Source organism: Pezoporus occidentalis, unplaced genomic scaffold (assembly GCF_034315485.1).
Source record: "Pezoporus occidentalis ecotype Australia unplaced genomic scaffold, CSIRO_AGI_Poc_V1 ctg202, whole genome shotgun sequence".
Classification (NCBI taxonomy): domain Eukaryota; kingdom Metazoa; phylum Chordata; class Aves; order Psittaciformes; family Psittacidae; genus Pezoporus; species Pezoporus occidentalis.
The window spans coordinates 1,120,914-1,146,817 of record NW_026913879.1 but is presented as its reverse complement, the minus strand read 5'-3'; the positions used below and the strand labels follow the sequence as shown (position 1 = coordinate 1,146,817).

The 25,904-nt window shown below is 62.4% G+C and overlaps 3 protein-coding genes across 8 annotated transcripts in view; 1 reads left to right on the top strand and 2 right to left on the bottom strand.

Annotated features, from left to right (window-relative positions):
* LOC134163674 (procathepsin L-like) overlaps window positions 1-25,895 on the bottom strand; it is a 51,359-nt gene extending 25,464 nt beyond the window's left edge. The window contains exons 1-9 of one of the 5 annotated variants that reach the window (XM_062618764.1): window positions 25,586-25,889; window positions 24,106-24,231; window positions 23,876-23,998; window positions 23,416-23,565; window positions 22,967-23,191; window positions 22,727-22,895; window positions 22,477-22,591; window positions 21,256-21,351; window positions 11,941-11,950 (exon numbers count right to left, since the gene is read on the bottom strand). In XM_062618764.1, coding sequence (XP_062474748.1) covers window positions 11,947-11,950; window positions 21,256-21,351; window positions 22,477-22,591; window positions 22,727-22,895; window positions 22,967-23,191; window positions 23,416-23,565; window positions 23,876-23,998; window positions 24,106-24,222 — 999 coding nt within the window. In that variant the 5' untranslated portion in view covers window positions 24,223-24,231; window positions 25,586-25,889 and the 3' untranslated portion in view covers window positions 11,941-11,946. Of the gene's footprint in view, window positions 1-11,940; window positions 11,951-21,246; window positions 21,352-22,448; window positions 22,592-22,726; window positions 22,896-22,966; window positions 23,192-23,415; window positions 23,566-23,875; window positions 23,999-24,105; window positions 24,232-25,442 lie in introns of those variants that run through there. The other 4 variants (XM_062618766.1, XM_062618763.1, XM_062618767.1 and 1 more) reach the window with 4 other exon arrangements.
* TNFAIP8L1 (TNF alpha induced protein 8 like 1) lies at window positions 8,863-15,542 on the top strand. 2 transcript variants are annotated; one of them, XM_062618769.1, is made up of 2 exons: window positions 8,863-10,074; window positions 13,765-15,542. In XM_062618769.1, the coding sequence occupies exons 1-2, from the start codon at window positions 9,825-9,827 to the stop codon at window positions 14,325-14,327; spliced, it is 813 nt and encodes a 270-aa protein (XP_062474753.1). In that variant the 5' UTR covers window positions 8,863-9,824; the 3' UTR covers window positions 14,328-15,542. The 2 variants fall into 2 exon arrangements, with proteins under 2 accessions (XP_062474753.1, XP_062474754.1); XM_062618770.1 differs by lacking the exon at window positions 8,863-10,074 and adding an exon at window positions 13,168-13,518.
* On the bottom strand, window positions 16,113-20,604 carry MYDGF (myeloid derived growth factor). Its single transcript, XM_062618771.1, has 6 exons — window positions 20,434-20,604; window positions 19,475-19,525; window positions 18,300-18,361; window positions 17,986-18,067; window positions 17,352-17,424; window positions 16,113-17,048 (listed from the first exon to the last, which is right to left on the bottom strand). The coding sequence occupies exons 1-6, from the start codon at window positions 20,587-20,589 to the stop codon at window positions 16,969-16,971; spliced, it is 504 nt and encodes a 167-aa protein (XP_062474755.1). The 5' UTR covers window positions 20,590-20,604; the 3' UTR covers window positions 16,113-16,968.
* Window positions 25,896-25,904: the final 9 nt, after the last annotated feature.

The window sequence follows — 25,904 nt, the reverse complement described above, 5'->3', positions numbered from 1 at the left end:
AGCGCTGGCGGTTGCCGAAGTGATGGAAATAACATTTTCTGGCGGAGATTCCGCTTTGTGTTTTTTTAAACACAGCTGAGAGCTGGCTCAGCGCTCTCAGTCCCTCCCCTGCGACCGCCACATCCCCGCGGATCCTGGAGCTGATCCTCTTTGGCTCCAAGAGTCCCCTTTTTCTGGGGGAAACTTCCCAGCTCCAGTTCGCACCCCGAGGGCCGGTGTTGGCCCCGGGTGGGTTCTGGGAGGGATGGGAGCAAGGGCTGCTGACGGCTCTGCTTGGCTCCCTATTCCAGGAAGGGTGTGTAGGAGAGAGGGAAGGAGTGGGAGAAGCTGGATCCATACTCCAAAGAGCTTCTGCCACGATGCTGAGCTGGGTATCACTGTCCCGGCATGGTAGAGGGAGTGTGGTCCCCTTGATAAGCGTCTATCCCCCATCCATGGCCACTGCACTGCAGTGTCTGTATGTGGGGAGATGGTGGTGATGGCCATGGGGAGGTGGTGGTGATGGGGTTTGCAATCAGGTGCTTGAATCTGCAACCAGCAGACCTGTCCCTGGGGAAGGATCACGGCCCCACCTCCTGCTTTGCAGCATCCATAGGTGAGGCAGAGTGAAACTGGGACACAAAGGGGGAAAGTCTGAGGTGAGCAAAGGGAAGCTGCTTGCCCTTGGTCCCTTTGCCAGGGGATATGCTCCCAACCAGCCCTACCCAAGGAGCATCTCCATCACCTCGAGCCCTGCCTTCCTTCTCTATCCTTCATCTCCATCATCCCCAGCCCTGCCTCCATCCCCACCGCAGCATCCCCGCACCCGCTGCTGCGGCTGCCCCCAGCTCCCGCATCCCCGTGAGGGATGGAGCTGGATTGGAGCGCAGGGAACTGGAGCGCTGAAGATCAAGAGGAAAATGATCAAAGGCGGGATGTGGGTGAGCGCTGGCAACCCCGTCACCCTGGAGACGGGAAGCAAATATTTGGGCTAATAGCGCTCCCGGGGAGCGGGACCAGGCGCTTCCCATTGTCAGGTGACAATAGCGATGGGCAGCCACCGCGGTGGCCCGGCTTCATTAGACATGGTTGGTGCAGGGGGGAATCTGGGATATGGGCAGGCTCGTTATGGGAATTGGCCATCAGCCAGCGCTGGGTGCTTGGCAGAGGGATGCTCAGCTGGAGGGATGCTCTGGCAGATGGATGTTCAGCCGGAGGGATACTTGGCCAGAGGGATGCTCAGCTGGTGGGATGCTCATCCAGAGGGATGCTGGCCGTGGCAGGGTCCACGAGGTGGCCCCAGGGCTGATGCTCTCCCACCATCGCACCACAGCGCAGGCCACACCACCAGCGGTACCCCCAGCCTGGATGCGTCCCCTCCTGCAGCGGGTGGCTCTGTCACATCCCTGAGCTCAGCCTTTCCCCACTGACAGATCTGGCTGCAGGAGCCTTCCTCCTGCAAGGCACAGCCTCCCTCCTGCCTATCCGGGAGGGAAACTAAGGCCCAAATCCCTCCTGCCTGGGGTCACCCTGCTGGGGTGACAACGTGGCCCTGGGGCCACCCATGTGTCAGCACCCACCTAGGTCTGTCTGCACTGGGGGAGGTGGGGTGGGCACAGCACGGGGTGGTGCAGGCCCCTGGGGGGGGACAGGAGGGAGGTAACAGCTTCAATAGAAATGTAGAGAATAACATTGATACTAAAATTATTGATATTAATATTATTGTGCTTATTAATAGATGTACATTCTGTAGTTATAGGATTATCATAGTGTGCTTATATTTATTTTCTAGCCCTTATTGTAATAACGCTGATGCTGGTGGCAATAATAATAATAATAATGATGCTGATGCTGATCCCTGAGCTGGCAAAGGGCCTTTGGCTGGTGCCTGGCGCAGAGCCGAGGCCAGGGCTCGGTACCTGCCGTGCCGCCGGTTCCAGGGCACGGTGGGATTGGAGTGACAGGGAGGAAAATCAATCTGAATGAATGAGGTCACCTGCCTCATAAATAATTCATCCCAACCGGTGTTAATGCTCCGCTCGGCGGCGGAAGGTGGAGGAGCTGCGGCGGGGCTGGGGCTGGGAGCCGGGGCTGGGTGCTGGTAACTGGTGCTGGTACAGCACAGCCACGCAGGATGGGGTGCAGCACCCGCAAGGCTCGGGGTGCTGGTAACACCCGGTCCTGGGGTGCTGGGGGGGTGTGGTGTGTGTGTGCTGTGTCCTGGTGCTGCTCCCGATGCCACGGCACTGCCGGAGCCATGGCAATGCCATGGGGGATCATGGCGAGGGGAGCCGGATCCTTCCCGTATGGCAGGACCTGATGTGCTGGAAGAAGCCACGAGGTCTCTTAACAGCCCCCCCCCCCATGGCACAACCCCCGTGTGGGGCCACCCCTGATGGGACCGAGGTGACCCCAGCACCCGGCTGCTGCCACCAGCTGCCCGGGCACATGGCAGCGCTGGCAAAGGGGCTTTTGTCCGCCGGGCCCGGCAGGCAGGTGATGGAGGTGCAGCGGGAAGCGCAGGGATTACAGCGGGGAGAAAGCGCTGCAGTGTGAGGCCAGCAAATGGTTTAATTCCCTTTAACTCCCCGGCTGCAGCTGGGGTCAGCATCCCCCTCCATGCACACGGGGCTCTTCCCAGCCTCTTCCCTCCTTGGAGCTGCTATGGAGGAAGGTGAAGGAAGGAGCCCGGCAGCACCAAAACGTTGCAAAAGAACATCTTGAAGCCATTCTGCCATCTGTTGTGCTTACAGCGCAATTAAGCAGGCAGCAGCCGTGCCAGGCAAGAAGCATCCTGCCTGCAACGTCAGCCCCGTGCCAGGCCTCGGGAATAACCCTGCGGGGAGGGAGGGGGGGGTTGGGTGCTGTGGTCCCCCCTGGCAGACCCTGGCTGAGGACATGGTGCTCAGGAAGCTGCCTGAAGGAGCCAGAGTGATGCTGGGGTTTGATTGGTTGGAGCTCGGATGGATGGATGGATGGATGGATGGATGGATGGATGGATGGATGGATGGATGGATGGATTTATGGATGGATTTATGGATGGATGGATGGATTTATGGATGGATGGATGGATGGATGGATGGATGGATGGATGGATGGATTTATGGATGGATGGATGGATGGAGGGATTTATGGATGGATTTATGGATGGATTTATGGATGGATTTATGGATGGATGGAGCTCAGCTCCCCCGGCTCACCAAGCTGGGTGCCAGTCCCAGAGACACTCACCAGTGCTCCAGGATATGAGGGGCTCAGGAGACCTCAGAGCAGCTTCCAGTGTCTGAAGGGGGCTACAAGGATGCTGGAGAGGGGCTCTTCAATAGGACAAGGGGGGATGGGTTCAAACTGAAACAGGGGAAGTTCGGGTTAGAGACAAAGCAGAAGCTCTTCCTGTGAGGGTGCTGAGGCGCTGGCACAGGGTGCCCAGAGAAGCTGTGGCTGCCCCATCCCTGGCAGTGCTCAAGGCCAGGTTGGACACAGGGGCTTGGAGCAAGCTGCTCCAGTGGAAGGGGTCCCTGCCCGTGGCAGGGGTTGGAGCTGGAGGAGCTTTAAGGTCCCTTCAACCCAAACCACTCCGGGATTCTGTGATTTTGGGGAGCAGGAGTGGGATGGCAGCGGCACCCCAATGGAGGGTGCTTCACATCAAGGGCTGCAGCACCTCAAAACCTCTCCCCCTGCCAGCATTAGGATCTGGGGCCATTTGGGTCACTGCCCTGGGTGACACCACCACGAGAAGCTGCCACAGACAGGGCTTGGTGCTGGGCTGAGACCTGCCCAACTCGTGTCACGAGCCCCAAGCCCCTGCTGCCATCCCACCAGGACCCAAGGCAGCGTTCCAAGGGGGATTCACCTCCGGAGCTACGGCTGCTGCCGGCTTGAGGCTTGTCACCACTTCCCTCAGCTGCTGCCGGCATTAACTTTCCTGGTAACGTTGGTTTATCCCCTTGATCCTGACAGGAAGCGGGAGGCAAGGGAAGCATCCCTTGGGAATCGCCGCCACACGCGCCCAGCTTTAATTAGGGATGGAAAACCTCGGCCGACAGCCGCGCGGGACCGGCGCTGCGAGGGATTAGCACCGCCATGGAATCATCGGGGAGCAAAACGCTCCCATGCTGGTGATGCCACGAGGCCGGCACCGGGAGGAGGGGGTTGGAGAGCAAAAGGGGGCACGCTGGGGGGGCAGAGGTGTGGGATGCAGTCACCTCATCTGATTAAACCTGGGATTAATCAGCTCCATCCGGTTGGATGTGGGATCACAGCTCTCGCTGCCGCGGTGCTCTGCTGGCTCCATCAGCATTGACCACCGGCTCCCAGCCCGGCCAGGGTTAAACCATCAGCTTCTCCTGCTAATTAATAATCCACTTGATTAGGAATTACCAGTCAATATGTCACCAGCACAAGGACAGCAGCCGGGGACGCTGCTCCACGGGGCCATCCTCTTCCCCGCTGAGCTCCGTGTGCTGCAGCCACATCGCTTTGTGCTTAACCTACATTTGCTTTTGTCCTGGCTGGAGCATGCCCGGGGCTCCGTGTTCAGCTCAGCACAGCGTGGCTCGGCGTGGCTCAGCATCCCACCTAGCACTGCCATGCCTCTGAGCATCAGAAGCAAAGGGATTCAATCCCAGTGTTCCCCCGCTGCATGCTGATGGGTGGTGCCCTGATGCACCCCCAGGGACACTCATCGCCCTTTCCCTCCCACGACCCTAAAAGATGCCAATGAGTTCCCTCAGCGTCACCCCTGGGGCCTGGGTCCCGGGTCCCTCTTTAAGCCCCATCTCTGGGGGGCTGCACCCTCCCCTTGCACAGCACAAGCCCTTTGGGGGGAGTCACAGGGACCCTGCGAGCCTAGGAAGGGGATCCGCTGGCTGCAACCCCCTGGGAAAGGACCCGTGGGATGGGGATACAGCTGTAACGAACGGTGCTGAGGGCTAATTATCACTAATTATCACTCCCAAGGGCTAACACCCTGCCAGCGCGGTGGCTGGTGACACGGATGCCACCAGGGTGCTTGCGGCAGTGCTGAGCTCTGCCTATTTTTATCTCCTTGATGAAGTTGCTTGGGTCGCTTCCATCCCCAGCAGCTTTAACAGCCCCGGATGGGACCTGCCGGTGCCGCCCCGGCTTTGTGCAGCGAGGACGGAAGAAGCGAGGCAGCGCCTGCTGCAAAGTCCCCTCTGGAGGCTGCTGGAGCTGGGTGCGGGGTTGTGGTGGGGAGAAAACACCTCCGTGGGGACAAGGGATGTGTATTCCCATGGTGGTTTCTCTCCCCTTGGATGAGGAGGGGATGAGCCTCACCCCTGTCCCAGCATCATCCACCCCAGGATGCAGGCACTGGATGGTCCTGCCCCAGCTACAGCCTTTCCCCATGGCTTTAGGACAGCTTCAGCCACCCTTTGGATGCTGCACCCCTAAGCAACACCTCCTCACTCCCTTTCCTTCCATCCACCTCCGGGATAACCGAATGCAGGGGGAGCATTCCCTGCTCATGGTTCTGCTCTGGAGCTGGGATGAGGTTTTCCAGCTCGGTTGCAGCAGGGCAGATTGGTGCTGGGGAAGGGGCCGAGGCAGCGCAGCCGGTGCCGGTAACGCGGCAAGAAGGGGCCATTGTGGTGAGGCACAGCTGCACGGTGCCGGGAGCAGCGGGAATGCCAAATGCCAGTGGATGGGAATGGCTCGGGGGATTCACCACCCCCCGGTGACAATACGGGCTTTATGGGGAGCACCGCTGCCACGTCCCAGGAGCTGCTGGGGCCCAGCAGCTGCCCCGATGGGGCCATGTGAGTCCTGTCCGGTGTCCCCATCGCTTTCCCATCCCATGACCCCCGTTCCTGCCCTGTCCCATGTCCCCCTGCACAGCCCCACTCAGCAAAGCAGGGCGGTGGTGCTGGGTGCTCCGAGGACCTGCTCCCTGGGGAACTTGGGCTCCTCTCGAGGCTGATGGAGACGGGTGCTGGAAGCGGTGACAAAGTGACACTGGGGATGTGTCCGTGCCCTTCCCAGCTCTCCTCTGTGACCTGGCGGCAGCGGCTCCTGTTTCTCTTGCCGAGCCCTAGTGAATTATTCAGGCTCTGCCTCTCTGAGGATGCTCCCCCTGGCCTGGAGCGGAGCCCCCTGCACCGGCCGCGGATGGGGATATGGATGTGCCGGCCGCTGAGGTGGGATGAGCAGTGGGAGAGGGAGCGGGAGGAGATGTGAAACCTCCCCAAGCGTGGGGTGATGCTCAGCGTGCGGGAGAGGAGCCTCTGCAAAGCACCATTTCATTTCATTGAAAGGCGAGGAGGAGGGAAGGGGGAGCGGCAGCACATGAGCTGGCCCAGATCCTGTTTCTGCTCTTTTTCATTCTGTATCCGTGCAGTGCCAGCTCCTATTCCCACTGATCCGTGACGGCTGCTCCATCCACACCGGCAGAGATGTGGCTGTGCTGACATGAGCCCTGACGTGGCCCCCAGTGGCTGCTGCGACCCCACGAGGGTTCGGGATCCAGCTCTGGGGTTGAGAGTGAGGTGGAGAACTGTGCGATGCAGGGACCATCCCCGAGATGCTTCTCAGAGGCAGGAAGTGAGGGTTTGTGTGCTGGGCGCACTGGGGTGTACCGGGGAGCCCTGGGGAGCAGGCTGCACCCCACATGCCCACCCCAGCCTGCCACCCCTCGCAGCACCTTCAGTAATGGGCTGAGTGGGGTGAGCACAGCAGGGATGCCACAGCAACGGGAACATAGGATGAGACAGGGATGGGGCTGCAGAACAGGACAGGAATGGGGACATGGGACAGGACAGAAATGGGGATGCAGAACAAGGCAGCAATGGGGACACGTGACAGAGCAGGAATGGGGACACAGGCCAGCAATGGGGCTGCAGAAGCAGGCAGTGATGGGAACACTGGGGACACTGCCACATTCTGCTAAGGCTTCCCCAGCTCCATTCACCACCTCCCCCTGCTCCGTCCCCATCTCCTCAGCCCACAGGGCCGTGCTCTCTGTTCCTGGCTCATGGCTTGTGTCTCATTGCTGCGGGTGGCCACCAGGCACAGATGAGCTGTGGAGGGTGATTTATGCCGGGCAGGTTGGTGCTGCAACTGTCTGGGAGGGCGGCAGCAGCTGCTCCGGCTGCTCCAGCACAAGGGGGGCAGCAGGAGGTGGGGCTCGGGGCAGGGCATGTCCTGGGGGTGTCATGGAAGGGGGTGGTAGGGCTGAAGGGGAATGGGGACGAAGGGGGGGCTGAGTTCTGCTTCAAAGCCACTGCGTGAGACCAAGATTCAAGTCAAGGCTCCTGCTCACCCAGATTTAATCCGCTCTAAATCCCACCTTTAATCTGTTTAATGCCACCTTCGGGAACTGGGATCCTGAGCGATGGCTCCTTCCCACCGAGCCGGGAGGAGGAGGAGGTGGAGGAAGAGGAGGAGGAGGAGGAAGGGGAGGATGCTCCCAGTGCTGGGGTGCTGGGATGGGGATGCACGGCTCGGCGGGACCGCAGGGCTTGGGGGTCCCCAGCACAGGCCGCGACTCCCCGATTGCTGCTTCCCGACCTGGAAACTCCTGCACCCGCCTCCGCGGGCGGGCAGCGGGGGGTTCCCGGTGAGACACCGGCCCTGCGCCCACCGCGGGGGCTCCGGCTGCCGCCCGCCCGTGACACTGCCCCGGCCGAGCGGAGGGGATGCCCGCTCCCGGTTTGCACCGGCCGTGGGGGGTGCTTTGGGGCCGGGTGGGGGTCTAGGGTCTGGGGCAGCCCCCCCAGAGCAGAAGCCGCCCGCACCCCCGGTATGGGGGGAGAGAGGGGACTTTGTGGGACCCCCCCGGTGCTGCTCGTGCTCAGCCCGGTTTACCGGAGCCCTCCTCAGCACCCGGCCCGCTCCGCTCCCGGCACCCCTCGGCTCCGTACAGACCCGTGCCCGTTCCACGCCGCCATAACGGCACCGGTCCCCGCACGCCGGGACCCTCGGAGCCGGGGCTACGGCTCCGGTCCCGGTCCCGGGGGATCCCCAGCCGCGGGTTCCTATTGGCTGCTTTGTAGCAAGCCCCGCTCTGCCATTGGCTGGCACCGCCCGTAGGCTCCGCCCCCCCACCCCGCGGCCACCGCCCCTCCGGGCCCCGCTCGGGACCTCGCAGCAGCCGCGGGCGGGAGGCCCGGACCCGGCACCGGCACCGGGGGCACCGGGGGCAGCGAGAGGCACCGGGGGCAGCGACCCCCCCCCACCCGGCCCCGTCCGGCCCCGTCCCGTCCCGTTCCGCCCCGTCCCGTTCACACCGGGGGCACCGGAGCAGCCCCGGTCCCGGCGCCGCGCTCCCCCGAGGCAGGAGCAGGTAAGGGCCGGCCGGGCTCTGCTGCCCGCGGGTGCAGCGCTGCCGGGATCGGGCCCTCTCCCCGGTTCCCCCCGGTCCCCGCGCTCCGCGGGGGTGGCGGTGCGCGGTACCTGCCCGGTTCGTGCTTCTCGCCCCGGTACCGGCTTGCGTCTGGAGGGTGAACGCATCCTTCCCGGGTACCCGCCGTGCCTCCCTCCCTCCCCGTGTCACCGGGCACCGGGGTGCCCCCGGGGACCGAAGGTTTGGGGAGCCCCGAGGGGCGGGAGCTGCCGGGTGGGCAGAGCCCGGGGGTGTCCCCAGGAGCCTTTGGCCGTGCCTCAGTTTTCCCGGTAAGGGGAGATCGCCCCCAAAACCGGTGGGAAAAACGAGGGGGGCTGGAAGCGTCCGGTGGGTTACGGCTGACGGGAACTCGGAGAAGGCGGAGGAGGCCCCCCTGGGGTCATCTCTGGAGCGAGGGCAAGGATGGGTGCCCCATGGCATCACCCTGGCCTTCCTCTGCACCCAGCCACTGGCTGTGCCCCGGGCTCTAAGGAATGAAACTCCCCCATTCCCTTTGGTGAGGCCGGATCCTGCCTGGAGCCGCGGAGTTGGATGTAAAACTTCCCAGCTCCCACCAGCCAAAGCTGTATCAGCTCCGGAGCAGGGAAGGAGTTGGGCCATAAACATTCTTTGCCAACCCCAAGCCCACCACGGGATCCAAATTGTCCCGTGGAGCTTTTCTTCCCTCCTGGAGCTGCTTTGTCCTCGCTGATCCCGGGGCAGGAAGCATGTGATGCACCGAGGCCCTCACCACGGGACGGATGGATGGGCAGACGGTCGGTTTGGCCTCTTCCCCCCCTCCCCATCCTCCGTTTTCCACTTCCCCATCAGTCTCCGTCTGCTCCGAGCAAAGGAGAAAGGAAGTTGCAGCCGGAGAGGGCGGCTTGATGGCAGCTCGATAAAGAAAAGGAGGAAATGGAAGGCGACACAGATGCTCCAAAACAACCCCCCCTTCCTCCTCACCCTCCTCCTCTCCTCCCTGCAGCTGCCTCCCCCCCGCCCCCCCAGGGCACAGTAATCCCAGAGGGATTCCTTGATATGGCACCAGATCAGCTCCCCCATCCCGAATCAGCACTGTGGGGGTATCACCCCCACCCAGTGATGGAGCACCCGCAGTCAGTGCCCCTTCAGGTGCCAGGATCCCATTCCCACGCAGTGCCAGTGAACGGGAAGCGCCGGCGGGATTTACCACCTACGCCCGGGGTTGGAGCCCCCTTGGATGCAGCGCCCAGCTCCTTGCACAGACACGTTGGAGCTGCTGGGGCAGATCGACATTCCCAGGCATTGGTGCAAAGGAGACACCAGAACCCTTCTGTTCCTTCCTGTGGGTGCCCTCGCTGGGGCTGCATTCCGGGGCACCTGCAGGAAGAAGATGATGGGATTGGGGCATTCAGATCCCAGCGCCAGGGATGGTGATGATGATGATGGGGACGTGGCCAAGTGTGTGGTGTGAGCACCAGGAGTGTGCGGAGCGCGATGCAGAGTGTGGTGTCCGGCTGAGGCGATGCCAGCACTTCCCACCGCATCCCTCTCCCCTGCTCCAGGGAGCCGTGGTGGCCGTGCCAAGAGGAGTTTTTCCTCAGGCGAGGTGTTTACCCAGTGGCTTCCTCCCTGGCCTCACCCCGCTGGGCACACACGCGCCGGACCCGGCGCCTTTTGGTGCTGTTTGCACCCATGGCAACGTGCGAGTGCCGGTGGTTGTGAGAGGCGGCGTTTGTCCTTCCTCTTCCTCCTCCTCTGCTGCCCCGGCGCTGGTAAACGGGGGTCTGGAAGCTGGGAAGGCTCAGGGATGGGGAGGGATGGGTGGTTGGGCTCTCCGGTTACATCCCTGTGCTCTGACCCGGCTCCTGTAATCCAGCCCGGTGCGGGGTTTAATTAATGAAGAGGGCTTGGAGGTGCAGGGAGCTGGTGGAAAGCGATGCCAGGGGTGCAGAGCGGAGCAGCGGGATCACATCCGTCACACGGGCGTGTGGCCAAGGACTGGGAGGCACCGGGGATGCTGGGGTGCGGAGAAGGGGTGATTTCCAGAGCAGCGTGCATGGGATGGAAGGGAAACCATGAAATGTTTACTTTGGCTGGGAGGAAACTTGTAGCAGGTTAATATGGCCCTGGTGAGGAGGAAGAGGAGGAAGGAGGAGGAGGCAGAGGTGCCCCTGCTCTCAGATGGAGCTTTGTGGATGCCTCCCCTTGCTCCGCATGCCTGCTCCGTGCCCATGAATTATTGAAGTGCTTTTGCTTCCCTGCATGAGATATTGAGCCCGATGCTGAGTGAGATGGGGGGTTCGGAGGGGAAAGAGGGCTGGGGTTGGTCAGGGGCGAGGGGTCTTTGGGACAGGTAGGAATCGCCTTGGGACTGGCAGGGTGATGGGGTCTCGTGCTCCCCTCTGCAGCCAGGAGCTTTCATTGATGCTCTGTAAGGAGAGGGCCACGCTCTGCTCATGGCCGTGCCCTCACTGGTGCAGGAGATGGTTTCTGGGCTGTCCCCATTTAGACGGGGGCCGAGGCTGCGGCCGGGTGTTGGATGCTGTCCCCAGGGGACCCCACGGCTGTGTCACTGCATGCCCACCTCACCCGGGACGTCCACCCCCGCGGCTGCAACCTCCCCACTGAAACCTGCCAAACGGGTGGAAACCCCCCCAAAAAAGGGCTGTGACTCCCCAGAGCCACCGCTGGGACCGCAGCTCTTCCGGAGCAGGGAGGGACTCGGCGTGAGCAGCGCCCGGCTGCTTGGTTTGGGACAAGAAGCTGGGTTTTGAGGGCGTTTTCGTTAAAAAGAAGAAGAAGGGGGGGGAGGAAACAAACAGACCCCGAGCAGGGCTGCGGAGTTCAGCAGCAGGAAGGAAACCGAGCGGTTTATTTCGGTCTCGAGTCTGCTCCGTGGGGCAAAGCTTTGCCTCTTCCGTGCGCCGCCAGCAGCCCCTGGGCGAACAATGGGGCTGCGGGGCCCTTCCCGCCAGGAAAACAGCGCGTTCCGGTGACAGCTCCTGCGTGCTGCTGAGTCAGCAGGTCCTGGTGGGGCAGACGGAGCCGCGCTCACGGCCCCGGGGCCAGCGGGAGCCGACGTGCGGGGAGGTGAGCGGGGTTCCCTTGGCCTTTGCAGGAGCGACCTCGGAGCAGCGCAGCGGGGTGCTGGGACGGGGCAGGGTGTGCTTGGGGGGCCCAAAGAGACCCCTCGAGGCCGCTTCGTGCCTCGGTTTCCCCCCACAAGTGAGGACTGGTTCCCTGCAGGAGGGGGCTGTGGGCAGCCAGCTCTTGTTCAGTGCTGGGAGCGGAGGCTGCTCTGTTATTGCAGGTGCTGATTGGGAGCCGTGGGTGTGCGGGGCAGAAGGAGCTGGGGCTTCCTATTTTGTAAGGGCTCCGTAGGTGGGATCTGCGCTCCCTTTGTGGCTGCAGCCGCTCTGCAGAGAGCTCAGGTGCGGGAATTCCTGTTTACAAGGCATTGCTCCCAGTGGGGAGCACAGGGCACCCACAACCGCCGCGCAATGCAGGGGAAGGGACCTCCGTGGTGCCCACACCTTGGCAAAGCCGTGGTCCTTCTGGAAGAGGCTGCCTGCTGCGGGCAGAGCCGGTCCCCCATAGAGCCAAAGGGAGCAGAGATGGAGCCCATCCTGCCCATCCCTCCGGGCTCAGCTCCAGCAGCACCTCCCGCATGGAGCCATTGGCGTTAAAGTGATCCCGGGAGCTGCCTCTGCTTTGTCATTTGTGCCTCAGGAGCCGGAGCTCGAGGCTCACGCTGGCAGCAATCGATGTCTTCACATGGAAGGAAGCACTCACAAACGTCCGTGTTGTTCCTCAGGGCTGTAAATAACGCTGCAGGCGGCAGCTCCGTTACTGAGCGCTCAGCTCATGCCCTCACGGAGCCTTGGCCTCAGGGAGCCGGTGGCTGGGAGATGCTCAGGAAGCCAGGGCTCAGTTTGCACCATCACCCGTGCTCCATCACCCATGCACCATCACCCGTGCACCATCACCCGTGCACCATCACCCGTGCTCCATCACCCATGCACCATCACCCGTGCTCCATCACCCGTGCTCCATCACCCATGCACCATCACCCGTGCTCCATCACCCGTGCTCCATCACCCATGCACCATCACCCATGCTCCATCACCTGTGCTCCATCACCTATGCACCATCACCCCTGCACCATCACCCGTGCTCCATCACCCATGCACCATCACCCGTGCACCATCACCTGTGCTCCATCACCCATGCACCATCACCCATGCGCCATCACCCATGCACCATCACCTGTGCACCATCACCCGTGCTCCATCACCCATGCACCATCACCCATGCTCCATCGCCTGTGCACTGTTCCCCTTGCACAACCGGCTGCAGTGAGGTGGACCCGTGGCCACAGCCGGGTATCTGAGCCCTGCTGGGATCTGCTCCCATGCTCCATGGTGGTAGGAGCAGGATTGAGGATCCCTGTAGGGTCTCAGCCAAGGGGGCCCCGGCGCTGCCCATGCTGAGGGCAGACTCAGAATTGGGGCTGCAGACAAGAGGCTCTCCATACCCATGGCCAATTTATCCCCATCCATTGTCACACCAGCAGCATCCTTTAGCTTCAGAAGCTCCTCTCCCCTCCCTGGTGATGTTTTTACACCTGATCCCGTCCCCTCCCGCTGCCTCTGTGCCAGGCTGACCGTGCCACGTGCAGGTTCTTGCATAAGCAGCCCCCATCCCTGCCCATCCGTCCTGGCGTGGGAGCTGCTTGTTCTCACGCTGTTCTTGCCTCCCCGTGCTTTGTGGCTCCGTGATTTCCTGGGCCAGGGATGCAGCTCCAGGCTCGGTGGCTTTTGATTCATTCACAGCACTTTTCAAAGCGGATCTGGCCCCGCCGGGGTGCGGGGAGCTGGGCTGCGGCTGAGCAAGGGGTGAGGTTTGTGGCTGCTTGAATTATTCACCTCCGTGCAATGCTCAGGAGGAAGCAGAACGAGTCCGGGCTCCAGCGCCATGGGTGTACCAGGGCAAGGGCCTCCATCCATGCTGGTGGGTGCTGCAAACCGGCCGTGCCACGTGGCTGCGGGTGACTCAACCAGCACCTGGGTCGTCCCCAGCTCACCCTGCAGGAAATGAGTCAGGGTTTCAGGAAGACAAAAAGGTTGAAGTGATGGGGCAAGAGCCCTTCCTGCACCGGGAGCAGGCGGCGCCGGGCAGGAGCAGGACGGGGATGGAGGGTCACAGGCGATGCTCAGGTAGGGAGACCTCAGTCACCGCTGGCACTGCCCATTGCACTGCAGCTTCCCCCCAGGGTTTGGGGCAGGAAGGTGGGAGCACCCTGTAACTCATCCAGCTCAGCTCCTGCCTTGCACCCAGGAGCTCTTCTTTGTCCTGCTGTTGGTTGGAGATGCTCTTCCTCCTCCCAAAAGGCTGAGGGGGTAGGATAAGAGATGGGGGCTGATGCAGGCCATGAACTGTGTGTGTGCCTCTTCCCCTTGCAGAGATGGACACCTTCAGCACCAAGAACCTGGCCCTGCAGGCCCAGAAGAAGCTCTTGAGCAAGATGGCTACCAAGACCATAGCCAACGTCTTCATTGATGACACCAGCAGCGAGATCTTGGATGAGCTCTACCGGGCCACCAAAGAGTACACCCACAACCGCAAAGAGGCGCAGAAGATCATCAAAAACCTCATCAAGATCGTGATGAAGTTGGGCGTTCTCTACCGCAACGGGCAGTTCAGCGCCGAGGAGCTGCTGGTGATGGAGCGCTTCCGCAAGAAGGTCCACACCTTGGCCATGACGGCCGTCAGCTTCCACCAGATAGACTTCACCTTCGACCGCAGGGTCATGTCGGGCGTGCTCACCGAGTGCCGGGACCTGCTGCACCAGGCTGTCAACGGCCACCTCACCGCCAAGTCCCACTCCCGCATCAACCACGTCTTCAATCACTTTGCGGACTACGAGTTCCTCTCGGCTCTCTATGGGCCATCCGAGCCCTACCGCACCCACCTGCAGCGGATCTGCGAGGGGGTTAACAAGATGCTGGAGGAGGACAACATATGAAGGTGGCTGAGGCAGCGCGGGCGCCTGGTTTGAGCAGCACCGGGCTCGGTGTCCTCTTCTCTGCAGCACAACCCCATTTGCTCCTTGTGTCTCCACCAAACTGAACCTCTCGACTGTGTCTAACCCTTGCCCAGTGTCTGCAAACCCCTCCCTGTGCTGGGCTGAGCCCTTCCTGGGTGACCCTGGGCCGCTGGGCTCCTGCTGTACAGTTTGATTTCCTTTGTCCACTAAGTGCTCTTAGCTCCGGGTCCAAGGAACCGGACTCCTCCCCTTGATCTCTGTTGTAACTCTCCTGGGGGAGACCCAGACCAAAGGCTCTTGGTGTGTGACGCCTCTCGGGGCTCTCTGAGCGGGGGGCGGTTGTTTGGATGGACACTGGTGAGGGCTGGGGAGCCCCATGGTTTCCTTTCTGCAGCTCCACGATGTGCTGGGAGCAAATCGTGGCCCACACTGGTGCCGCGCGGGGGGGAAGGCGTTTCTGCACCTTGCAGGCTCTTCAAAGACAAGGCCTGGGGACCAGAAGGATCCCACCCCACCTGTCCGCGGGAGCAGGGAGGGAGCTGCTCCTTCCCCGCATCCCAGCTACATCCGAGACACAATTCCCCCCCCGGCTGCTGCGGTGGTACCACTGCGGTGGCTCCGGTGCCTTTGGTGGTGTCCAAAGCCCTCCCATGGATTCCAGACATTTCACGTGTCCTCTGCTGAGTTCTGGCTGTGGTTTTTTAGCCGACTGTCGCTCTGATGAGTGACGGAAATAAACCAAACATCCTTAAATGGAGATGGCTCCCTGTGACCCGGGCTTTGTGCTCTCCAGCCCCAGCATCGCTGCTGCCCAGGCTGCCCCTGCTCCCCGCAGCGGGAAGCAGCTTTGCAGGATTCAGGGATTCGGTGCAGGTGAGTTGGGCTCTCGGAGCATGAATGCCCCAACCGGAGCCTGCTCCCAGCACGCTGAGCTTGGCTTTGAACACGGGAAATTGCCCTTTCAGCAATCAGGACGCGGCACAATCTCATCCGGCCTTATCTCCACAGCCTCCTCGTGCCTCCTGTTCCATGGGATGTCTCCAGGCACAGGAGGACGGCAGTGCTGATGGGCAGAGCATTGTGCCTCCCGTTCGCTGCTACCTTTCCACCGCTGGCTCGAGGCACTGAGAACTTCCAGCCTTTAAGATTCAATAAAAGGAATCCCCCCCATCTGGGTCATTCCACAGGCCTGGCTCCAGATGTCACAGCCAATGCAGTTGTGTGACACAGCGCGGGGTGGGGGGTAAAGCACCTTTAGGGGTGTGCATGGAGGAGAACACGGCCGAGCTCCACCGAGGCGCTGGGCCCCTGGGGAGGGCAGGGTGAAGTCGCCCTTTGGCCCACGGTGTTTGGGAGCAGACGTTCCTGGTTCTTTCCAGCTCACGGCAGCTGCCAGGGACGTGCAGGAGAGGAGCCAGAGCTGGAAGCAGCTCCCGGAGTTGCCAGTGGATGCAGGGAGCAGGCAGGGCAGAACGGGGCTGATGGATGCGGTGGCTGCGCTGACACAGGCACTTCCCTGTTCTGCTCTCATGGTGCACACCAGCATCAGCTGCAAGAGGCTCCTTAACTGCATGGAACATCCCAGCGCAGATGAGCCCCGACCCCGTCCCCAGGGTTTCGTACACCCCAGGACCACAGTTAACCCACCAGCGCCTGCCTTTGCCTTCGCATGCAGGTGCCTCATCTGGAACTTCTCCCTCACACCCCATGGCGAACACCCACCTTGTTCCCAGAACTCCGAACGGAGCAAACTGGGGCCAGAGCTTGATGCTTTATTCCTTTATTGGTGGTGTATTTACACAGGGAAGGAATTCCACTTTCCCTCGCTGTTATGCCTCGAGATAAAAAGATCCCTTCCGTACGTAGAAAATAGTCCTGCAGTTGCACTGAGGCATGGAAGTGGTGCTCGGGTTGATTCCTGGGTTGTGTCAGAATAAGCAGCTCTGCCTTCCCCATGTCCAGTTACCTCCCAAGCCCTGCTCTGCACTAGGGCAGGGCAGGAACATCCTCCCCGGCGCAGCCATACTCAACAAGGAGCCCGACAGCTTTGGCCAACTCTATCCCTTCCTTCCCCCTCCCACCCAATTGGATTATTGGCAGTCCTGGGGGAATGGTTGGACTTGATGATCTTAAAGGTCTTTTCCAACCCAGTTGATTCTGATTCCTCCTGTCAGGCTTGCAGAGAGAGAAATCCCATCCTTCCCTCTGGAGACTACAGAGTTAAGAGCTCCCCTTTAGCAAACCTTGGTTCAATCCAGCCACTTATCTTTCTGTGCTTCTCTTCCTAGCAAGGGAGATAAGGAGCCCCCGTCCGAGGGGAGCTTTGCCATATTCAGCAGATCAACCAAGCAGAAAGCGGGTGACAGAATGGCTGGCTGCAGATCAGGAGTCTCAGAGGAGGTTTCAGCTGCAAAGCACATCGTTACTCTGACACAAGCCAGAATGCATCTGCCTTAACACCCCCAAGCCCCGCTTGTGTTGGACCCTAGCACATTTCAATATGGAAAACATCAAAAGGTTTGGCCAACCCCCAAACCCAACCCCCTGCCGTTAAGCAGTGATCCTCTTTATCTGCCGTGCTCTTCCGACCAGAACACCCTGCCCAGCGCCGGCCCCGGGGTCACAGCTCCTCACGGGGTGTTCTTGCTACAATCATGAGCTTGGAGAGTTCAAAACGGAACTTGCCTTCCCTGTGAGCCACTGGAAAGAGAGAAAACAAGGCCAGCATAAAGCAGATGGGAGGGCATGCACAAACCAGCCCTGCTGGGTCCCTTCCAGGACCATAAAGCCAGCAGGTTGGGCACTGCACTTCCTTCTGCTGCACACAACAGGCGCGTTGGGATAAGCCCATTCTTCCCCCGTGGTAATTTAACACTTACACTGCAAACCCCAGCCCCGGATGCCCCTGCCTCCATAGCACACACTGGCACCTCTCTGCATGGAGCTGTACTCGGCCCCCACTTGTCTCCCAGCCCCTTTCTCACAGAGCTCTCAGTCACAGACCTGTTGTTTCGGTGACCTCAAACTCTTCCTGTTTTAAGGGGATGTCGCTTTGTCCACCCGCCGCAGCCTGAGACTGAAATGGGAAGGAAGGGGTTTAGGCAGTTGAGGCAATGCAAGAAGCTGCTCGCTTTAAAGGAAACAAAGCAGCAGCACGGGTTGAAAGGGAATGAATTTGTGTTTTCATCACGCGGGGCGACAGGATGCCACCCTCAAAGGAAACCTGATGGAAAACCTCTTGCTGGTTTTCCATTCCTTACTGAACCATGAACTCGTGCCCGAAAGCCTCACCTCGGAAGGCCGGGAAACGGGAGACTGCACCAGCCACAGCACCAGCAGAGGGGTTATTTGCACTGCCACATGGGGTTTGCTGAGGCAAAGCAAGCCTCCCGTGCAGTGCAGCCTGCCAGGGGGGGTCTGCGGAGCCACCACCAGACCCAGGGTGTTGAGGGAGCACCAAGGCAGCGGTGCAGGAGGCTGTACCTGCAGCTGCTCTCCCGCTGCCACCGCTCTCTAATTAGGGACGTGATGGAGGACGTTTTATTGCACAGATGTCTAATAAATGTTTTCCATGTCAAATTCATGTTTTATAGCAGCCTCCCACACGCCTGCTTCCAAGCGATCAGCTGGGACTTACGTAAGCCATGGCATACTCTATCTTGGCTCCTTTCACTTCGGCTTTAAACTGGGTAAAGAAGAGATAAGACTTCCCCTGGGGCCTGAAATGAGAAAGCAGAGTCTTTGACACGGGCAGAGAGGCTGGAGGCGCAGCTGAGCTCAGGGCTCACAGCTCCCTCCCTCCACAAGCACCTCTGGCTCTCTTGTGGCTCCATCTAATGAGGAGGGTGGAGCGGGGGCCACAGCACCCATGAACCACCCTGCAGAGGCAAACCCAGCCCCCCTGGCCCAGACCCCAGCGGCCTCACTGTTGGTTGGGGTTAAGGAACACACCTCCAGACGGAGCAGGAGAAGAGCTGCTTGTCTTCACTGACTCCAACGTTCATCTGCCACTGCTGCAGAGGGGAAAGGTCCATACAGTCACTGTGGGTGACCCTAACCCTAACCCTAACCCTTGTACATCTCCCTTGCCCCAGAGACCAGGCACCTCCCCTCCAGCTGCAGGCATGGCAGGTTTGAGCCATCCCACAGTAACACAAGGGAATACACAGTGCTCCTGACAGCCCCTTCTGCTGCGTGTGGCACAGGGGTCCAAGCCCGGCTGCCATCCCCATCCCCAGTTCTGTTGGTACAGCCACAGAAGGGAGTGAGTGAAAGCCTCATTTCTCCTTCTGCTCACACAAAGGGACCTGACTGGAACAGGACTCTCAGAGGAGACAGCACAAACTGCATCTGCACAGCACCTACTGCACCTGCACGGCACCTACTGCATCCACACGGCACCTACTGCATCTGCACGGCACCTACTGCATCTGAACGGCACCTACTGCATCTGAACGGCACCTACTGCACCTGCATGGCACCTACTGCATCTGAACGGCACCTACTGCACCTGCACGGCACCTACTGCATCTGCACGGCGCCTACTGCACCTGCACGGCGCCGACTGCACCTGCACGGCGCCTACTGCACCTGCATGGCACCTACTGCATCTGAACGGCACCTACTGCATCCGCACGGCACCTACTGCACCTGCACGGCGCCTACTGCACCTGCATGGCGCCTATTGCATCCGCACGGCACCTACTGCACCTGCACGGCGCCTACTGCACCTGCACTGCACCTATTGCATCCTGCACCTACTGCACCTGCACTGCACCTACTGCACCTGCACTGCACCTACAGCAGCAGCACCACGAGCTGCAGAAAGGCTCCCCAAGAAGCAGAAGCGGCTCCTACGCGGTCCTTCCTGCCCAGCGGGGTACGGAAAGGGCTCTCCCTGCTCTCCAGACGCATCCAGCCCAGGATGCGCTCAGCACCCCAAGCACCAGGGCCGCAGGAGCGCGGCACAGGGCGCCGCGGGCAGGGAGCTGCTTTAGCAGGCAGAGAGCGTCGGGACCGGTGCAAGCGCCGCTGCCCGCAGCCGCCCACGGCCACCACGAGCAGCTCCCGGCTCGGCAGCCGCAGAGCGCGGGCGCAAGCGGAACCCGAGGGTTTCCCCAGCTCACCTCGTTCGTTCCGCCCTGGGCCGAGTACGTGAAGGTGCAGGTGCGCTCCTCCTGGAAGGGGAGGAGGGGATGAGCCACGGCACAAAGGGTGAGGGGCCCATGACCGCCCCTTGGGCCCCCATCAGCCCCCGTGCGGCAACGAGGGGACATCTGCGGGCACCTCAGGGGGTGACCCCCGGGGGTCAGCGGGGACCCGTGGTGCCGGGGGACCAAGGACCCACAGCCCCTTCTCCATGGGGAGGCTGCTCCTTCCCCCCGGGGACCCCTGCACCCCGCGGGTGCCCTCCTCCCGCAGCCGCCCCTTTCTCCTCGGGGGCACTGCCCATGGCACGCTCCGTTCCACGGAGGTCTCCTCACACAGGGGCTCTCCCCTTCTCCTTGGGGACCCCCCCGTTTTCCTTGGGGACCCCCCCTTTTCCTTGGGGACCCCCTTCTCCTTGGGGAGCCCCCCCTTTTCCTTGGGGACCCCCTTCTCTTTGGGGACTCCCCCCTTTTCCTTGGGGACCTCCTTCTCTTTGAGGACCCCCTTCTCCTTGGGGACCCCCTTCTCTTTGGGGACCCCCCCTTCTCCTTGGGGACCCCCTTCTCCTTGGGGAGCCCCCCCTTTTCCTTGGGGACCCCCTTCTCTTTGGGGACCCCCCCTTCTCCTTGGGGACCCCCTTCTCCTTGGGGACCCCCTTCTCTTTGGGACCCCCCCCGTTTTCCTTGGGGACCCCCCTCTCCCTGGGCTCCCCCCCTCCGCAGACCCCCCTCAGGGACCCCTCTCCCGATGGGGTCCCCCCTCCCCCGCCCCTTAGCAACCAGCACGGACCCCCCCCCCCCCGTTAACCCCGCAGCTGGTCCCGCCCCCCCCCCCCGCTGCCAGCCAATCCGCGTGGCGGGGGCCGGGAGTGACGTGGCCCACCGCTAATCAGCGCCCGTCGCGCCCGCGGCCTTCGCCCCGTGCCTCCGCCGCTCACCAGGCTCCGGGAGAAGGAGTGCACCCCCCCGCCGGGCCGCACGTCGAACCGGGCCGCGCTCGGCTCCTCCGCGGCCCCCGCCGCCAGGCACAGCAGCGCGGCGGGCACCAGCGCGGCCCACAGCCCCCGGCCGCTCCTCCCGCTGGGCGCCGCCATCTTGGAAAGGAAGCCTGCGCTACGGCGCGCGGGAGGGGTCAGCGCGGGCAGCGGGCGCTCCGGCGGCCATCTTGGGTGCGGGCAGGAGGGTTAACCCTATGGGGGCCGCGGTGGGGACAGCGGCACGAGGAGCAGTGGGCATGGGGGAAGAGGAGCCGTGGGCATGGGGGGCGAGGAGCTGTGGGCAGGGGTGGAGAGGAGCCGTGGGGGCAGAAGTCGGGCCCCGGCACTGAATCCGGCGCCATTGAGGACAGAGAGAGCAGGACGGGCATGGGGGCGGCTCCTTCATTTCTGCCTCCTCCGCAGGGGTAAATACAGAGCCGTGGGTCCGGCGGAGGAGCCCCAGCCCCGGCCCCGGCCTTTGGGGTGGAGCCGGGGCCGCAGGAGGAAGAGGAGGAGCGTGGGAGCAGAGGCAGGGCCACGCGGCGCCATCAGCGGGTCCTCGGGAGGCGCTGGGCTCGGGGCACCGGGAAGCGGGGTCGGGTCCAGCCGCAGGGAGCCGTGGCCGCTCACGGCACCGGGAAGCGGGGTCGGGTCCAGCCGCAGGGAGCCGTGGCCGCTCACGGCACCGGGAAGCGGGGTCGGGTCCAGCCGCGGGGAGCCGTGGCCGCTCACGGCACCGGGAAGCGGGGTCGGGTCCAGCCGCAGGGAGCCGTGGCCGCTCACGGCACCGGGAAGCTGGCCTGTGCGGCCACCCCGCACTGGTTGTGGGCGCCCTTCAGCAGGCGGATGTAGCCCTGCTCACCCCAGAGCTCCGACCAGCTGCGGGAGGGGGAGAAAGAGAGCAGCCATGGGCGCATCTGTGAGCGCATCCATGAGCACATCCATGGGCACATCCATGGGCACATCCATGAACACATCCATGGGCACATCCATGAGCCCATCCCTGAGCACATCCATGAGCCCATCCATGGGCACAGCCATCAACACATCCATGGGCACAGCCATGAATATATCCATGGGCACAGCCATGGGCACATCCATGGGCACATCCATGGGCACATCCATGAACACATCCATGAGCACATCCATGGGCACAGCCGTGAGCACATCCATGGGCACATCCATGAACACATCCATGGGCACATCCATGGGCACAGCCATGAACACATCCATGAGCCCATCCATGGGCACAGCCATCAACACATCCATGGGCACAGCCATGAATATATCCATGGGCACAGCCATGGGCACATCCATGAACACATCCATGGGCACATCCATGGGCACAGCCATGAATATATCCATGGGCACAGCCATGGGCACATCCATGAACACATCCATGAGCACATCCATGGGCACAGCCGTGAGCACATCCATGGGCACATCCATGGGCACATCCATGGGCACATCCATGGGCACAGCCATGAACACATCCATGAGCACAGCCGTGAGCACATCCGTGGGCACATCCATGGGCACAGCCATGAACACATCCATGAACACATCCATGGGCACAGCCATGGGCACATCCATGAACACATCCATGGGCACAGCCATGGGCACAGCTGTGTGCCTGCGCACAGAGAACCAGCCCTGCCTGGGAGGATGAGGAGACAGGGACAGGGACAGGGACGTTCCTGCCATGCAGCCCCAGTGGGGCCAGGCGTGTGTGGGGGTGAAGGGGCCAGCAGGGTCATGGAATCCCAGCCTGGTTTTGGTTGGAAGGGACCCTAAAGCTCCTCCAGCTCCAACCCCTGCCAGGGCAGGGACCCCTTCCACTGGAGCAGCTTGCTCCAAGCCCCTGTGTCCAACCTGGCCTTGAGCACTGCCAGGGATGGGGCAGCCACAGCTTCTCTGGGCACCCTGTGCCAGCGCCTCAGCACCCTCACAAGAAGAGCTTGTACCTCGTCTCCAACCCGTTTGTGGGACATCCTCAGCCCCTACCTGTTCTTTAAGATCCAGTAGCTCACGTTGTGGCCGCGGTCCTGGCTCGTGCCGTAGCCCACGGCCAGCATCCCGTGGTTCACCTGCTGGCTGCAGAGCGCGCTGCTGAAGATGCCTGCGAAGAGCAGAGCCGGGCTGAGCCGGGGGCAGCCCTCATCCATCCTCCTCCGGGGGTGGCTCCCACCCCTCAGGGGCTCCATCAGGACTCAGCCCCCCCCTTCACCCCTCCCTAGGATGCGCGAGACGGTACCGGACTTGTAGAAGTGGAACTGGAAGCCGCTGGCGTCCACCGCCACCGACACGGGGCCCACGGTGGCCACCGCCTGCTCCAGCGCCGCCTCATTGCCCTGGGCCACCATGCGCAGGCCGGAGCAGGCGGCGGCCCTGTCCCGGGGGCTGTACCGGCAGCCGGAGGTGTCCTGGCGGGAGGCATGGGCTGAGCGCGGTGCTGGCACCCTCGCGCCCCGGCGCCCCCGGCGCTGCCCCTCACCGTGCCCGTGTAGGGGTAGACGCGCTCCGAGTTCAAGCCGCCGTTGTCGCGCACGTACTGGAAGGCGCGGGTCATGTACCCGCCGCGGCAGCCGGCGTTGCCCAGCGGCCGGGAGCAGTCGATGAGGTTCTGCTCGCTCAGCGCCACCAGCTTCCCCGTGCGGTTGAAGACGAGCCCCTCCAAGGCCCCCGTGGCGCTGAAGGCCCAGCAGGACCCGCAGTGCCCCTGGGCGAGATGGGGACGGCAGGGACGGTCACGGCATCGCCCCAAAACCCGCTGCAGAGAGATGCTGTGACCCCCCCCGTGTGCTCTGCAGCTCCTCAGCCCTCACAAAGCTGCTGCTTTACGGTGACCAGGGGTTTCGTGGCGTTTGGGAGGGTGCTGCTGGTGGCTTCTGCCGCCCAGGCCCCGGCAGCCATCACACAGCCCTGACCGCATCCCGAGCCCACCTGGTTCTTCACGGGTGTCACGTAGCCCTTTGCCCTCCAGTCCACCTCCAGCAGGGGCTTCAGGGTCTTTGATGGCTGGAAGAGCAGCGCTGGCTCCTCCGGCCATGCTGGGGTGAAGCCGTTCAGGAGCTGGTTAAACTCCTCCTCTGTCTGCAGGGAAGACCTGGGTGATGCCAGGAGCAGCACCACAGCCCCACCGGCCCCTGGGGAAGCACCTGCAGCTCCCAGTGCCCATCTCCAGCCCTGAGTGCATCAGGAGGTCCCCGGTCCCCATCTCCAACCCTGGGTGCATCAGGAGGTCCCCGGTCCCCATCTCCAACCCTGGGTGCATCAGGAGGTCCCCGGTCCCCATCTCCAACCCTGGGTGCATCAGGAGGTCCCCGGTCCCCATCTCCAGCCCTGTTGCCCTGGGGGGTGCAGGCCCTGGTGCAGGAGGTGTCCCCGGGGGGGGCTGCGGTACCAGGTCCCCGTGGTGGTTCATGGCCAGGCGGAAGCCGTGCTGCCCCTGCGACTGCTCCCAGTTGTGCTGCTGGATGCGGCGCAGGTTCTTCTCCCAGACCTCCCTGCGGATGGGCTCAGCCTCCTGCCGTGGGGCAGCAGGATCAGAGCCAGCCCCCAGGAGCAGGGGCACACGGGATGGGGGCACTCGGGTACCTCTGGCTGAGCCCCCCATAGGGAATCAGGACCTACCCTTGGGTACTCCTTGCCATGGAGGCTCTTCCACCCTTCCCAGGCCTCATCCAGGGCGGGATCCAGCGCCGTGGTGCAGCCCAGCAGGGCCAGCAGCAGCCCCAGCAGCACAGCCATGGTGCTGAACTGGGGGGAATGGTGAGGGCAGGGTCGGGGGGGGCCAGGGCTGGGAGCAGGATGAGTCCTTCCAAGCCCAGGTTAGAGGTGAGCGTGGAGCCAGAGAAACGCAAGCAGAGGCAGAGGAAAGGCACACGTTGGCCTGTGCAGCCACGCTGCCGCTGCGATGGGAGCTCCAGGAACCATGGGATGGTTTGGGTGGGAAGGGACCTCTAAAGCTCATCCACGTCCAGCCACAGACAGCGTTCACCACCCTTTGGGTGGCACTGAGCTGTGCTCTGTAGGAACAAGCAGCTCCGCAGGGAGCAGAGCCTGGCTGGCAGGAGGCAGCTGACACAGGGCAGGGAGAGCAGCAGGGATGGAGCCGGCCCAGCCCTCCCTTCCCCATCCCCATCCACTCCCCCTGCGCCACCAAGGAGGAGCCCCATGGAGCGAGAGCCGCAGCCGCTGGGCCGGGATGAAGCTGCCGGCAGCAAAGTGCCCCGGCAGAAACCTGCCCCAGGCCCGAGCACGGGGCTGGAAGCAGCGATCAGGGGCTTGGTGCAGAGGTGGAGCCGCTGCACGGTGCCCACTGAAGCCTCGCACGTGCCCCAGGCTCCCTCCGGGAGGCCTTTCCAGGATCGGTTTCCACCCTTCCTTCGTGCCAGCGAGCACCCGGAGCCCTGCCCCGGCTCCCGACACCACCAGCCCACTCCACTGCAGCCCTTCGCCTTCCTCCCGCACCTCCCCAGTGCACCCTGGCATTCCAGAGCAAGTTCAGTTATTCCCTGCCAAGGGGAGGGAGATAAATGCCTGAAACACCCCCAAACACACGAGTTTCTACTGACAGGGCTGTCCAAGAGCGAGAGCCATCGGCACCCCTTTATTCCACACGCTCTGGGAATGGAGATGCCGGGAGCTATTCCCCCTGAGCATCCTCTGGGGCAAGCGGTGGCTTCCCTGAGTGAATTCCATAGCTTGAGGAGCGGGGTTGCTGTTAAAACAAGCCATCAGGAGCATCTGTTCCCATTCCGCATCCTCCACCTCTGAATGAAGCCCCACATGCTGGGTTGTGGTGGGAGAAAAGCCTCCCGAGCCCCTCTGGTCCCCGTTCCTGAGGAGGAGCCGGTCTTCCCGCTCCGGCCATTCCCACTTGCTCAGGAAATGAACAATGTCAGGCTCCAGCTGCAAAGCCCCTGTGAGGACCAGATACCCCAAGCCCAGCTCCACGCTCCCATTACCTTTCCCACAGGACACCTCCCCCAGTGTTTGCGTTTCAATCCCCGACAGAGCCTGTTCCATATGGAAAAGCTCCAGCGCGCGGGAGGTGATTTTCCAGTTAACGCCTCTCAGGATCCTCAATCCCCCAAAGAAGAAAACCAACCTCTTCCTACAGCATCAAACAGTCCCCGGCTTCAGAAGCGAGCTCAGACGATCAAAGGAGCTGCCACGTTTGTAAACTGCTGCAGACGGGAGCGTTCTGACGGCGGTGCAGGCGCTTTAAGCAACACTTGCTCTTTTGGGGCAGGAAGAAGCAGTTTAAATTAAGACTGGGAAGAAACAAAGCCTGCAATAAAAGCTGCTTACCCCAGCCCCCAGCCAGCTCTAAAGAGAGGGGGCAGAAAGGGAGCAGCTTCTGTGGCTCAGAGATGTGCAACTTCCTTCATTGCATCCCCTTCCGAGCTCAGGAGCTGCACACGGGG